This window comes from Phialemonium atrogriseum (genome assembly GCF_030411735.1).
Source record: "Phialemonium atrogriseum strain 8032-3 unplaced genomic scaffold QBC33scaffold_33, whole genome shotgun sequence".
NCBI classification, from domain to species: domain Eukaryota; kingdom Fungi; phylum Ascomycota; class Sordariomycetes; order Cephalothecales; family Cephalothecaceae; genus Phialemonium; species Phialemonium atrogriseum.
In genome coordinates, this window is record NW_026848170.1 from 251,975 (window position 1) to 265,882 (window position 13,908).

Genomic DNA, 13,908 nt, shown 5'->3' on the forward strand with positions numbered 1-13,908 from the left:
CGGAGTAAAAGGACCAGGAAGGAATCCAAAAGGCCCCCAATGCATGGGTCTAGGCCGTCGGACTTCTAGATGCGATGTTGAAGACTCTGCCTTGCAGAGGCTGATGGAACCGAGTCCATAGCATTGGTTCGAAGGATGGAAGCCGGTCGGAGGAAAGGGGAGAAAACACGAGAAGGCGCTGGTGGATTGGTCAAGTTCTCGGGATTTTTGGTTACTAATTATTTCAACAAATCCAGACTCTTGTAGTATGAAGTTCCAGAGGTGCCTCTGTCGCATCGCATCCCCTTTCGTCTTGGCATTCAGAGCAGAGACCCAAGAGGCCCTGTCTTGGCAGCCATGTCAACCCCCCTTCCCTGGGATAAAATGGGTTGATGGAGGCATGCGGACAGCAGAGAGGCTATCAAAAACAGAATTTTCAGAAATCGGTGCACACTAGTTGCCCTCGACTCTTTATCCCCCCATTGCCCAATACTCTTGAAGAATCATGTGTCTTTGATACCTTTGATTTTAAATTGAGTCCGAGCGCCCTTTTGGAGACTGCAGCAGGCGCGGTGTGCGGTTAATCTGCCGCCCTGCGAGCGAGCGGGTCTACCCGGTAGACGTTCCCAAGCGATGACACCCCCCACAGGGCCGAACGATATATTAACCCCCGCCCGACAAATTTCATTTGGTTGGTGGGGATGTCGTCTCCTCCCCAAAGTGTTGCCAAGTGGAGTATCCGCTTCCGAGACCCGGGATATTCTGCACCGTAAACTGCGACCATGCTAAATCATCTGATCATGAAGCTCGTCAAACTTGGTGTGTGACCAGCGAGATTACGATCGCCGATTTGTCTCTGATTGGCCAGGTCACCACCCTAGTTTCACTAGCCCCCCTCTACGCGAGGGGAAACGGTATTGTCGCCTGGTCGGCAACGCTGTGGACATATCTGGAGCATGTTGGCTTGCGCGGCCTTCACATCGCGGTGGTGCCCCTTGCAGTCGCTACTGGGGCATGCCGATTGCGGTTAGCCGACCATGAGATAAGCTGTTGTACAAGTACATCACCCCGCTGCAGATATTGGAAGTCGCCATGGGCAGCCCGTCTAGTGCAGTTGTCACGTTGTACGAAGTAATTAGTCTATCGGTACTCGCGTAGTTCGGGAATTGGCGGTACCGACTGGTGCCTTGAATGAGCCAGGGCTACCATCCATTATCGCCACCTTGGTACATCTATCTTGATCTCGTTCCATTTTTTTGATAGGATTCGCAGATCACATTCCCATCTCCGCATTTCCTTCAAATTGCCGGATATTAACATCTAAGTCCAATACAACTGGCAGTCTGTGATGCCAGAATCGGACGAGGTCCATGGCTCGTCACCAGCTTATGGATGGCCATGTTCCGGACGGGCCTCCCTCCATATTGGCGTAATACCTTCAAGAAAATAACCGGAAATTTCGGAGGCAATGACGGCGTCACTGTAATGGAAGTGAGGAGAGCGAGGGCTTCCGCCCGGCGGGACGCCACGACGAGATGCTGAAGCAGATCAGGTATATAGGGAGGCTGGTGACCTCCCACCCCTCCTCCAACCAGAGACTGACAAATCCCAAGCCATTCCAGCCATCCCTCACCCTCCATCATCTTTCTTGTCACACTACCTCTGTTACAGGGTCCCCCCTACGCGCCACACCATGTTGACCTTTGCCGTTCTTGCCACCCTCCTGGCCCATGCAGCCGCCCAGGGGGCAGGCACAGAGCAGAGCGAGACGCACCCCAAGCTTACATGGCAGACATGCACCGGCAAGGGAAGCTGCACGTCCAAGAACGGAGAGGTTGTCATCGACTCCAACTGGCGCTGGGTTCACGACAAGGCCGGCTACACCAACTGCTACACTGGCAATGAGTGGAACAAGACCATCTGCTCGGACGCGAGCACCTGCACCACCAACTGCGTGCTCGAGGGTGCCGACTACGAGCCGACATATGGCGTCAGCACCTCTGGCAATGGCCTCAAGCTGAAGTTCACCCAGAAGAATGACTATGCAACCAACATTGGTACCTCAACCAGCCCCTGACAAACGGTCTCCCGATGGCTATGCACATCATATTGACACCCCATCCGCGCAGGTTCTCGTCTGTATCTCATGGAGAGCGCCTCCAAGTATCAGATGTTCACACTGATGAACAATGAATTCGCCTTCGACGTGGATCTCTCCACCCTCGACTGTGGCCTGAACGGTGCCTTGTACTTCGTGGCGATGGACGCCGACGGAGGAACAGGGAAATACTCGACTAACACGGCAGGCGCCAAGTATGGCACTGGCTATTGCGATGCCCAGTGTGCCCGCGACCTGAAGTTTGTCGGCGGCAAGGTTAGTAGCCCCAAGCCCTGCTCATGCCGAAACGTCGAAAATGTCTTATACTGGCTGCTAACTGTTTGTCGCCTAGGCCAACGTCGAGGGCTGGAAGGCGTCGTCCAACGATGCTAATGCCGGTGTCGGTGACATGGGCGGCTGCTGCGCCGAGATGGACGTCTGGGGTAACTTCCTCCATTTTTAGTCCCGCGTTTTTGGGTTGCATTGCTGACCCCACGTTGGCTAGAATCCAACGCCCACTCTTCCGCTGTGACGGTTCACCCGTGTCAGAACAACAAGTACCATGTCTGCCAGTCGTCTGGCTGCGGTGGAACATACTCGGATGATCGCTTTGCTGGCGACTGCGACCCCAACGGGTGCGATTTCAACCCATACAGAATGGGAGTCCAAGACTTCTACGGAAAGGGAAAGACGGTCGACACGTCCTCCAAGTTCACGTATGATACAGACCCTTTCTCATCTGCCCCGTTTAACCATCAAACGGAGATGACGGAGATGCACAAACAAAAAGAGAATAAAGCTGACAAGTTCCAACCTACAGCGTCGTCACTCAGTTCAAATCGAGCGAAGTCTACCAGTTCTTCGTCCAAAACGGGAAGAAGATCGACATGCCCGAAACGACCGTCTCTGGCGTCTCAGGAAACAGGCTCAACGAAGATTTCTGCAAGAACATGTTCACGGCCTTTGGCGACCGCGACAGGTTCAACGAGGTCGGTGGCTGGTCGGCCTTCAACTCGGCCCTCTCCGCACCCATGGTGCTGGTCTTGTCGCTGTGGGATGATGTAAGTGACTAAAGTTCATAAACCCCGCCCCACCCCTCCCCTCCCCGCCCCGCCCCGGCCCTCCCCCAAAGAGGGGATTTGAAACCCCCCCGAAGAAGCGGTGGTTCGGATGGCTGACAAAAACCCCTCTCGCACCCGTGCAGCACTACGCGAACATGCTCTGGCTCGATTCCAGCTACCCGCCCGAGAAGGCCGGCCAGCCCGGCGGTGACCGCGGCGACTGCCCCCAGAGCTCCGGCGTCCCCAAGGACGTTGAGAGCAAACTGGCTGATGTAAGTTTGATCAAGGGCAGCAAATGCGGTGGGTTACGAGCGAAACAACTGACCTGTGTGACTCGCAGGCTACTGTTACTTACAGTAACATCCGCTTCGGCCCGATTGGCTCGACCGTCGATGTGTAAGCCGTTGGATCGAAAATCGCCGTGCTCTATAGGAGCGGGCGGAGTGGTGGAGATGTAATGCTCCCAGCTCCGACGCAGGCCCGGCGGGAAACACTTCTTTGTTTATGATTGATTACTTTCTTCGGCTGGCTTGTACACATGCTTCGCCATTTTGTTTCGCACAACTCGTTGTAGTCAGTGAAGTTAGCTAGGTAGCTCTTGAACAATGATCGCCTCTGTCCTAACTCGAAGCACTTGAAGCATGTGTATTAGGTGTGCTAGTGTTGCATGATCGTCTCCTCCCCGCTGGCGCGGGCAACGACCTTGACGGAAGTCGATGGACGAGGTTAGATTGAATTTATATTGGATGCACATCTCAAGCCAATCCCAAAGGCGTGAAGGCTTGACGACGACGGGCCTAGATCAATCGAATCCCGGGCAACCTGCGCTCGCTTAGGGCTCGCTTAGGGGCCTGCGGGGCTGTACCAGATTGGGAATTCTGTTGAATACGGGCTGACGGGCATGGAAGCTTGGCAAGTTGATGGTGGAAGAGTGGGGCGGTGAGGAAAAGCGGGGGTTTCTACGATCGCTGACATGTTGCGGGGGTTTGGGGACCAAATGCATACGCAATCCAGATTGGTGTAAATTAATCTCCAGGGGTAGAAGCCAGCGCAGTCGTCATCCAAAACTGCCAGATCAAGAAATGAATCAGGGTCCCCCTCATACATCATCTCCTTCCTAATCAAGGCAGTCGGGGTAATAAATCTACACTACTTGTGCAGCAAGATACGCTTATGCGGGGTAGCACGTCTCAGAGGATAGGAACAGGAAAGGATAGCCCAAACTGAAGGGGAAGGGTAGATTGGTTCACATACTTGGCCAGAATATGATGGCAAGCGTTCATGATTTTCCCCGCGTCTTCGGATGTCGTAGTATCGGGACAGACCAAGATGAACACCGTCACTGGGTTAGGTAGTCCCCCGCTGTCGGAAGCCAGCTGCCGACGACAGGGAAGTATGGAAATGCGGAATCAAGTGGCGAGATTCTCGGGCAATTCCAGCCGAGACAGGCGTGAGGGTCTGAATCTTGTTTCAGAGACCTATAGAAAATAACTCCCATCTAGTGCCAAGCTGGTCTTCCCATCCCTCGCCGTCGGTCTGACAGACTGTGCTCCAACCCCTAATCAACGCCCGCCAGTAGCACGCCTCGGCCGCTCGGCTGAAATAGCCCCCATCCACAAAAAGCTCTCTCTGTCTCCTCGCGATACCCTCAGCCTCATCGGGCCGACTTTCTAGCCACCGCACCGTGTCCTCCAAGTCAGACCAGTCTGGCGCCACGAAGACAATGTTTGCCTCGTCGGGTTTGTAATGAGTCGGCCAAGCCTCTTGCTCGCCTTCGGATGGCACCCACCTCTTCTCCGTCCCGTTCAGCGAAGTCCTGTTCGCGTCCCCAAAATCCAAGTCCGAAGAAAACAGGGGCTTGACAAGGTGCGTTGTGTGCTGCATCCACGCTATTGGTGGCGTGAGCAACACACTCCCGCACATTTGGTGGAACTGCAGCCGCCCGCTGTACGTTACGCCGTCCGTGTATAGCACGTACTTGTACTTGCAGAATTCCTCGATCATGAGAGAATTTGTCGCCACCTTCTTTGTTGTTCCCGTGCCGTTGTTCACCGCGTCCCATTCAAGCGTTTGGACATCCGCCCACTCAACCCCGTCTGTAACCCGCAACAAGTCCACTCTCAAGTGCGGGTTGTGGGCGCTCTTGTATCGCTTTGTTCCTCTCCATACGACTCTCGGATCTTTCTTGGAGAAAGGCAGCGTTGCCTCGAGGGAGTTGATGGCCGCCTCGGCCCTGATGAACGAGCCAACGAAGGGCAACGGCCATGCCCAGAAAGAGAAATGGGGCATGAGAAATGCCCTAGAGACGAAAGGGGTTCCGGGTGATCGTGGATCATAGGCCGGACGTGAATATGACAGTGTAAAGTCAGATGGCCCATCCTGAATGTTGACAGACAATATTGTGTTGGGGAGAGGGTCAGGCGACGTTAAGACAGCCCTATGTATCTGATGAAGAGCTGACATACGGGCCTACAGAAGGTCAGAATAAGAAACTCTCGAAAGGTGGATCAGGCGTCTTACCTGCATGGTCCCACGGGAGAGTACATCATCATCTTCTTTATGGACAATGTAGAGCTGTCATTCATACGTGCCGAGTTAACAACACCGTCAGATCAACCCATAATTAACACTTCGCGGGCTTAACTACCTGATCATCTTGAATCCTGACTTGGAGAGGTCCTAAATTTCTCGCCTGCTTTAAAGTGAAAGGTCCCAAAGCGACCATATCACCAATATCCTTCGCCAAGTTAGGAAATGTCGCCTCACACGTAGCCTCATCAAGGTGGAGGGAGTTAAAGATCTTGTTCGAAGGACGGTGTGAATGCGGCTCTGGGGGTTGTGAGTATTTGAATACTAGATTGTTGACCAAGTGAGTTCTGGAAAATAAAAACGACACGTAGAAAAGAAAACATATCCCAACCAGCACGCAGAGCTGTTTCCAGACCCTGGGCAGTGTGGCGGCCATCGCAGCTATTTTGGCGAATTGGCACAGGATCAAACCATCAAAAGGTTGCTCAAGTCATCGAGAACTAAGCCACCTTGCCATAACATTACGTCGCATGACAGTTATGCGGCCTAAGCAGTTCCGCGCACGTGTTACCTATCTGGGTGGTGATGGACCGGCAAAACCGGCAAAAGTCAAGTTAGACTGGTTCGATTAAGCCATTGGTTAGAACCTCATCTATCTGTGAAATGATAGTCACTCTGATACGTGTGCTCATTAGCCGAAAACTCGTTGCTAGTTAATTAATTATCTTCTGCAGGGTTCCACGATGGGGTGATCACCTTGAGGACGAGGCTCGGTACCAGTTACCCTGAATTTACCCCCGAGTCCACTCTTGAATCATACTCTCTCAACCAACCCTGGCCTTAATGTCCTCCCAATCAAGAATGGAGCGAGAAGCTAAGAGGGAATTGGGAAGTGCTGGCGCGACAGGTGCGAGCTGATAGACTGTAAGCTGGCCAAAGTCAGGGCCAAGAGAGGAACAGGGACGGTATTTGTGCTGGAGTTTAAGGATCCTCGCAGCGACTTATCACCGGGTTTCAAGATTTAACGCATCATAACCCCTGCGCATGTTGTATCAAACTTGGACCTAGACTCTACAATAGTCGACTACAATGCAGCGGAATAAAGCTGTGACAAGACAGACAGACCTATTCATGAAAAGATAGGTATTGGCAATTCACCACAATCATCCGGTATTAAGTCTTTCGCTGCCATGCCGCATGGAGTAAGTTAGCTTAAGGATGCAGAACTAGCTGGGTTCACTGCTGCCGTTGTGAATGTGGCCTAATTCATGGCCAGATCCTCTCCAAACATCTGGTCCCTGGATTTATCCAAGTCTCCCAACTCGAAGTTGGCTCTTCATGAACCCTCACATGTAGTTCCGGCTCCAAGCATTAATTTGTCAGCTGGATTCTCCAAATTGCATATGAAGTCAACGTAGTCTACTTACCCTGTTGCGTCCAAACTGCCGGCATAGGGTTGTTCAATTGATTTACCTACAATGTTCCCAATACCCATTGGCAGGAGTCAAATCTCACACACTCAATGGAACAGCCTCAAATTGTGCAAACACTACAGGCGGCAAGAAGTTTTCCAACCGAGTTCAATACCTTCTGTTCAAAGCCACATACATCTATGGCCGCTTCGGAGTAGTGAAAGCCGCCAGGCCTAACAGGCGGGAAGGAACCGCCGGGGATGCCGAAGTTGCCACCGCCACTGCACATCTTGCCGCCATCCTCGCCAAGCTCGGCGCCGCATTGGGCTTCATGGTCCTGAGAGGTGTCGACAGCGAAGGTGGCCCACGCAAGGATGCCGTCCTCGACTGAGTCGCCGAGCGGAGCGTAATGGAAGAACGGGTTGGACGTGGTTTCGGTCTTCGTAATTCACCACACGGTCCCTGGCGTTGGTGGTGATGAGGTTCTTGTTCGTGCTGTATGGCGCCACCTTCTCGACCTTATCCACCAGCCCCTGGTCGAAAAGCATTTGCCAGATGTGCTGCACCAAACTGCCAGTGAGGGTGTTGTTGGGCAACACCTCTGCATTCATGTGTGCCACGACGCGCATGTGTACGCAGCGGCCGCTATAATGTCCACTGGCAAGGATTATGTTGTTAGATGATGTCTTGACAATAGCTGACCGAATAGGCAGAAGTGGGTACTTACGGCGCCGGCTTCGACTAGAAGGATCCGCCGGCATAAAACCACCAATGGATGATGGGATGGAGCCGCCTTGGCGACGTGTCTGAGCACAACAGCGACTAGATCATCCCAGCCTGCCCTCAAGTACTCCATCACCATCTCGAGGAGCGCCCAGACGGTGTTTGGGTGTTCTGTCTCTGCGATTCGAGGTTGGCAGGCCTGGGAAAGTGCCAGGCGGCACTTGAAAAAGGAGCCGGCTCTCGCGGCATCCAGACCCGTGGCCCAGAAGCTGACAACCTTGTCGAGCACGACTGCCGCATCCAAGACGGATGGATCAGCGGGTTCTGAAGCGTCCGGCTGTGCAGGTGTACCATAGGTTAGTCTTGCAACAGCCAGCGTAGCAGACTGCTACCATCTTGAAGACGAGTTTGGAGGCTGTGGCGGATATAACAAGGACTGGACCTCAGGAGAGGGGGCTTCATCTAACTGTAACCTGTTATAGCTATCTTGACTTTGGCGTCCCTCATGAGACTCACCGTGTTGCGATCGACACTAATTTTGTGAACCTGACTGACGTGGTATTTCCGACAACATGTCCTTCGACGATTCAACTGGTGATGCTTCAAGTTGCGATTGTCTCTAGAATATACCAAACCTTGTTACTCCTCACTCCATTCATCCTTGTAAGTTCTATAGCTTGACTAACCAACATCGAAAAACCTTCCCTAGGGACTGTACTTAGCCGACGCAAGAAGGGTATTAAGGTAATGTACTGATTAGCTCTAGCGCACCGCGGTTTGACTTCTACGAGGTAGCAAGGCTGGTATTAAGCTCTAAACCAACCGAGAAGCGCATGCTATTGTTAAACTTAGGAAGTGAATGCTTTCATTTTGAGATCCGCTAAAGCTTCTGGGAAACTTGAGTTACCGTTAGGCTTAGAGATGCAAAAGCCTCTTGGAAGATTGTTTTTACATTCATAGTTGTCAGACAAACCTTCGAGATGTATATATAATCCGCCCCCCCCGCATCTTCGTCAGAGCTTCAATCTCAAAAGGTCGCATTGCAGCTCCTGAGACATCTGATGCTTGACAATGAAGCCTGTCAGTCATACGCATTTGGCCACTCTGGTCAATAACAGGCGATCCTCATTCTAAATAAGACCTCCCTCGCAGCCAACTTCATAGACACGGTCGTCCGTCGCTCCCCCGACAACATCGCGACCACCCAAGGCGGTAGATAACTGCCGCTGGAATTGTGGCTGGATATATCTCGGCTTTGCCAGCTGTGATCCCAATAGCCATGAGTACTGCCTTGTCCAGCCCCAGTCCATTGAACAGGGCATCCTCGTCTACACGTTAGTTGGACAAGAGCGACGCGTGCGATGTGGCGAACTTGAGAGTTCGTACTCCGTTGCACTGTACGAATACTTCCTCGTCAACCCGGACCCCCTCGAGCCCGAACAACCTTTCGACATGCAAGCATTCCCAGCCGCAGACGACAATCACCTAGTTAAGGTCCCTACGGCGACCCTCGGATTGACAATCAAGACGCTTTTCATGGACGTCACAGTTCCTGACATCACCTCGTGGCGCGAGTACGGTGCCTGTTGGGTCTGTGGCGGAAGTCGAGAATTATGCCCGGAGCTCAGATGCACCAGGGAGTGGATTGAGGAATTTCCCGCCGGGCATCTCTCCTCTCGGGACTGCGGTACAATAATTATGTGTCCTCTCTGCATCCGCCTTCACTTCGCGGAAACGCATTCAATGCAGTACGAATTTGATGAGGAGGAGGATTCGATGTCGACAGAAGAGTCCACGGCGTGGTATAGCGGACGGATTGCAGAGCTAGGATATTAATTGTACCATAACCTAGAACCTCATCATAGTGATGGTTAGATACTAGGGCGCCGCTGCGAATTCTGTTGTTCGAAATGCATATTTTATGCTCCATCCCCTGCTTCTGTTGCCATTTCTGTTCCCGTCACCCGTCAAGTAATTATAGACCACAACCACCTCCTGAGTGAGAATTCCGCTCTGAGACTATCTGCGGCGCACAAACCCCAGGCACATGTTATTCCCATAATACCCCACTGTCTCTACTAGTCACTCTGTCTTATCTTCCGGAGCATACTAAGGCACGTCAAAACTGCCACAACAAGATCAACTTCTCCGCTGTCGACAACAAGGGTGCCGCCAGTAGTGGCCACCCTATACGGCGCCTTGTATCTCGCAACCGCAGTCTTTCCTCCCCCAAGGACCTTCCAGAGCGTCAACTTGCGCCGAGAGTACCCGTCGTATCTCCACAGGTATTGAACCGAGTCCTTCACAAAGGTCTCGACCCTGTAGCTGAGGACGCCTTGTCTCTGCATGACAAGGCCATGGCCGCAATGCGGCGAGCCGGGAGGGAAGGCGAATTCGTTCTTGCCCTGGGACCACCGGCTGGGTGTCCATGATGCGAGAGCCGTGTCTGTAGTTTTGGTGGCGGCATGTCCGGGGTGGAGGGTTGCGGTTCGCCAGTGGTGGTGGTTGTCGAGGATCCAGTTGGCGGCCTCATCGGGTCTCGCTTGGCCAATTTCTTCTGTTTCTTCGTTGTAGCGATCAGAGGAGTATGGCGCGGTGGACACGCCGGTGATATCGTGGATCTTTACTGTTTGGTGCGTGGAGTTATGAGGGGTGATGTAGAGGGTATGGGTGAAATTGAATGGCTCGAATTCGGAATCGTGGCTCGCTGAAATGGAAGTGTCATCCCCGGCGTCCGACATTTTGCTCTGCATGATTTTGTCTGAGCTGTGAAGCATGAACCGATGGGCAACTTGAGCCCTCCTTATATTCACAACTTCCACCTCCGAGGCCCACTTTTCGTAAATCGTATCGGGGTCGAATCTCCAACTTATTGGGGGTCTTGGCGTGGCTATGCATGGGCTGTGGGTTGGCTAGTGTAAGGGTTCATCCTAGTTTACATACCAATGGAAATCGGGAAGACTTTGCGTTATAATTATCCTTGCAAGTAGCGAGCAACCAAGGCTTCCCTCTGGACTAGTGGCTGCCCGGGGGGGCTGCAGCACCGCACAAAACATGTGCCGATCGTGAGCCACTGAATTATTGAAGGCCTCCCTATTGTTTTGCTCCCATTGTCCCAGAGTCTATTGTCTCGGGTACGTACGGTACAAAGATACGGCGTGTGAGGCAGCCCCATGAAGCTGGATCCACTAAATAAGGTTCTCCCACCTGCCTACGGGTACTCCCTTTGAGTCACTTTCCTTCCACACCCGAGCGTTACTTTCTCTCTACTTCCTCCTCCCAGTTGATAATTACAGACACTCATACACTTCCATACATGTTTCTGTCTCGAGAATCAATCACATTTCATCGGATCCTCATCGAGTCTCGCTCTGCGCAATTGGATGGCGTCGCCAGAATCGAATCTGGCGTCGGCCCAGGCTGGGTACCGAGTCGGGCAGACTCTCAACCTCACCGTCGCCAAGTCATACGCAAAGGTCGACATCTAGGTTCGCCAGCTGCTTAAGCCGAGCACCCTATCGTGCGGAATGGTTGTCGAGATCCTCGGGGCCTGGCGTGTCGAGCAGAGTGTTCCCCGGGCCGCCTTCCTGAAGCTGTTTGATCGCCGATTCGCAGAGGAGCTGCGCGACGGCAACGGAATCGAGCCTTGGACTCAGAACATGGAGCACGCGTACCTCTCTACGCCCGAGAGCGACATGTTCAAATTCCTACACAACCTTGAGCATGTCGACGACTTCAAGGAGGAGACTGAGCGGGATTGGAACGATGCCTCGAATGAGGCACCTTGCCACGGAGCTCAACCGCCAGCACACTGTCGAGACAACCGTCTATCGTCGCCTTCATGCCCACCAGGGCCGGCAGATTCCCCAGCTCTACGCCTCTGTTGATGTTGACATGGCTCTACCTGCCACAGCAACCCCATGGCAGCGCAAGAACCTCTTCTCCATCCGCGGCCTTCTAATGGAATACATCCCCGGTTTCACGCTTGCGAACCTTGTCGTCTCGGCGCCTCGCTCGTCATGGCAGGAGATTGTCATCCAAGCTGTCAGGGAGGTCCAGATCCTCGGCGACTATGAGATTGCAAATGAAGATGTGCGACCCGAGAACTTCCTCGTCGCGCCACCCCAAGAGTGCGACAACAACAACTACAATAGCAACAGCAGCCCAGGTCAGAGCTTCCATTATCCCACCGGCTACCGCGTTGTCATGATCGATTTTGCCATGTGCCGGTTCCGCGAACCAGACATGACCGATCTCCAGTGGGAACGCCTCAAGTGCAACCTTGAGGAGGAAAACGCTGTTGGCCTGTTAATGAAGAAAAAGCTCGCCAACCAGGGATTTGAGCTCCAGTACCGAGAATCTGGGAGATATTCCCAGTTTGCCGAGGGGGAGGAGGAAGTAGAGGATGGGATGGTTGCGTTTCTGCGGAGCGGGGGGAGGAACAAGAAGAGAGAGCCTTTGCGGGAGATGTCCGTTTGAGATAGGGACGGGACTTGAGGGCAGGATCTGTTTTGCTGAAATTGCCGTATTAATTAGATACCCTCTCCCATAAAGCCGTCATTTCTTCCTCAGAATGTCTTGAAGCGTACTTTGTGCTTCATGCCATGTCAGTAGCGTCAAAACACTAATCCAAACTGACTTCAGTTGTGAGCGATGAGTGAGTTCTGCGCGGACTGCAAGGGTAATACCAAAGTTCCGTCTAGGCAGCATACACTGTCAAAGAGCCAGGAGGGCGACTGGGTATCTGTGGATTGGTGCGGTTACCGCAGTAAGGATAAAGTAGCTGGGGTGAGTAATTATATCTTACACCGAGGTTGCCTGCACTGCATTGGGCTGTGTATATTAGTCTTGGTTACGGGTATTGTTTCGATGTTTAGTCATAAGAAAATGAAACAAAATAACAAGCTCGCGTCTCTAGTGTGGTCAGGGTTACGCCTTGTTGGCTGCTCCAAAACGATCGGGATTACAACCACGACTGGTGTCTGTCACGACAAGCGAATAATTACTACCCAATGCGGGTGATTGGACATGCCGCATATCATTCACGCAAATTCGCGACGCAGCTTCCATTGCATCGCAACTAGTCCCTGCTACCCAGATTAAATTTCCGTCTGGCTACCCTGGTGATAATAACAGCCACATCGTCAGCGGCAATAGCATCCACTACCACCGGGTTTATCAGGGACCGTTCCAATAACGCCAGTATCCCGTGTTCCAGTCCTATCCCTGCTTTCCGGAAGATTTAGGGAAGCATACAACTCAACATAGATATGATGACGGACTTCACACTCCCCATTTCCCTTTGTGCTTATGGGCAAACCTGGCCAATGCTACCATTTGGTAAAACACCCATGACAGGACCACAGCACTTGGGAGAACCATTCTGATCGAAGAGCGGAGTGGCGCGGGGAGGGTTAAGACCCATACAAACGCTCGAGGCCGAGGCAGCCAGCGTGGGGTTGATGCCAAAGCTCGTTTGCGTCTGGGTGGTTGTCGTCGTCGACGTCTCGGTGGTTGTAGAGACGGAGGTTGTTGTCACCGTCGACGTCGCCGTCACCGTGACTGGTGCCGGAGGGGGTGGGCACGGGTTTACTGGAACCACGGGTGCTACAACGGGTGCTTCATAGTGATTAGCCCACGTGCCGCCATCATATCACTCCGATGTAAACGACGAAAAACTCACGAATCGGTGCCACTGGGAGTGCTTGTTGCTGACAGTTGGAGCCCCAGGGCTGGCCACCCAGCAACATGTTAAAGCCATTCGTCCAACAAACAGCAGCCTCTCCAACAACAGCATACGAGGCAACAACGAAGAGGATGGCTTGGGTCTTCATGGTGCGTGGGGATAATGAACATAGACAGTAAGTAAAGCCGATGAAGTGAGCTGAGGTTGGAGAGTTGCGGAGGCAGCTCCCTATTTCTATCTTTCTATGTGTAGGACAAGAACCCTAATTAATTATTACCTACCTCTCCATGGAAGCTATGAGCGTGTAAACCACCAACCACAAGTTGTCGTCATCCCCTCAACCAAACTTCGGGCCTTCTCTTGAGTTCGAAAACCACCCGAGACAAGCAGACAAGCAGTCAAACATGCATCAACAATTAC

The 13,908-nt window shown here is 52.7% G+C and overlaps 7 protein-coding genes across 7 annotated transcripts; 3 read left to right on the plus strand and 4 right to left on the minus strand.

Annotated features, from left to right (window-relative positions):
* Positions 1 to 1,672: 1,672 nt before the first annotated feature.
* QBC33DRAFT_573586 (uncharacterized protein) lies at positions 1,673 to 3,549 on the plus strand (the record flags this gene model as incomplete). The annotated part of the gene is made up of 7 exons (XM_060430707.1): positions 1,673 to 2,036; positions 2,109 to 2,353; positions 2,430 to 2,520; positions 2,583 to 2,793; positions 2,898 to 3,138; positions 3,282 to 3,410; positions 3,479 to 3,549. 7 exons carry the CDS (start codon positions 1,673 to 1,675, stop codon positions 3,536 to 3,538), a joined length of 1,341 nt encoding a protein of 446 aa, XP_060279488.1. The 3' UTR covers positions 3,539 to 3,549.
* A 1,059-nt stretch (positions 3,550 to 4,608) lies between these two features.
* QBC33DRAFT_459790 (uncharacterized protein) lies at positions 4,609 to 6,103 on the minus strand (the record flags this gene model as incomplete). Its single annotated transcript, XM_060424945.1, has 3 exons — positions 4,609 to 5,607; positions 5,659 to 5,712; positions 5,786 to 6,103. The coding sequence occupies 3 exons, from the start codon at positions 6,101 to 6,103 to the stop codon at positions 4,609 to 4,611; spliced, it is 1,371 nt and encodes a 456-aa protein (XP_060279489.1).
* An 825-nt stretch (positions 6,104 to 6,928) lies between these two features.
* On the minus strand, positions 6,929 to 8,197 carry QBC33DRAFT_518868 (uncharacterized protein; the record flags this gene model as incomplete). Its single annotated transcript, XM_060426262.1, has 6 exons — positions 6,929 to 6,958; positions 7,095 to 7,109; positions 7,276 to 7,466; positions 7,537 to 7,639; positions 7,807 to 8,139; positions 8,195 to 8,197. The coding sequence occupies 6 exons, from the start codon at positions 8,195 to 8,197 to the stop codon at positions 6,929 to 6,931; spliced, it is 675 nt and encodes a 224-aa protein (XP_060279490.1).
* Positions 8,198 to 8,873: 676 nt separating this feature from the next.
* On the plus strand, positions 8,874 to 9,638 carry QBC33DRAFT_598872 (uncharacterized protein; the record flags this gene model as incomplete). The annotated part of the gene is made up of 2 exons (XM_060432009.1): positions 8,874 to 8,882; positions 9,102 to 9,638. 2 exons carry the CDS (start codon positions 8,874 to 8,876, stop codon positions 9,636 to 9,638), a joined length of 546 nt encoding a protein of 181 aa, XP_060279491.1.
* Positions 9,611 to 10,629, minus strand: QBC33DRAFT_623091 (uncharacterized protein). The gene has a single exon (XM_060432876.1). The coding sequence runs from the start codon at positions 10,577 to 10,579 to the stop codon at positions 9,881 to 9,883; it is 699 nt and encodes a 232-aa protein (XP_060279492.1). The 5' UTR covers positions 10,580 to 10,629; the 3' UTR covers positions 9,611 to 9,880.
* A 426-nt stretch (positions 10,630 to 11,055) lies between these two features.
* On the plus strand, positions 11,056 to 12,376 carry QBC33DRAFT_550283 (uncharacterized protein). The gene has a single exon (XM_060429067.1). The coding sequence runs from the start codon at positions 11,526 to 11,528 to the stop codon at positions 12,279 to 12,281; it is 756 nt and encodes a 251-aa protein (XP_060279493.1). The 5' UTR covers positions 11,056 to 11,525; the 3' UTR covers positions 12,282 to 12,376.
* Positions 12,377 to 12,853: 477 nt separating this feature from the next.
* QBC33DRAFT_550285 (uncharacterized protein) lies at positions 12,854 to 13,687 on the minus strand. Its single transcript, XM_060429068.1, has 2 exons — positions 13,486 to 13,687; positions 12,854 to 13,409 (listed from the first exon to the last, which is right to left on the minus strand). The coding sequence occupies exons 1-2, from the start codon at positions 13,634 to 13,636 to the stop codon at positions 13,111 to 13,113; spliced, it is 450 nt and encodes a 149-aa protein (XP_060279494.1). The 5' UTR covers positions 13,637 to 13,687; the 3' UTR covers positions 12,854 to 13,110.
* Positions 13,688 to 13,908: the final 221 nt, after the last annotated feature.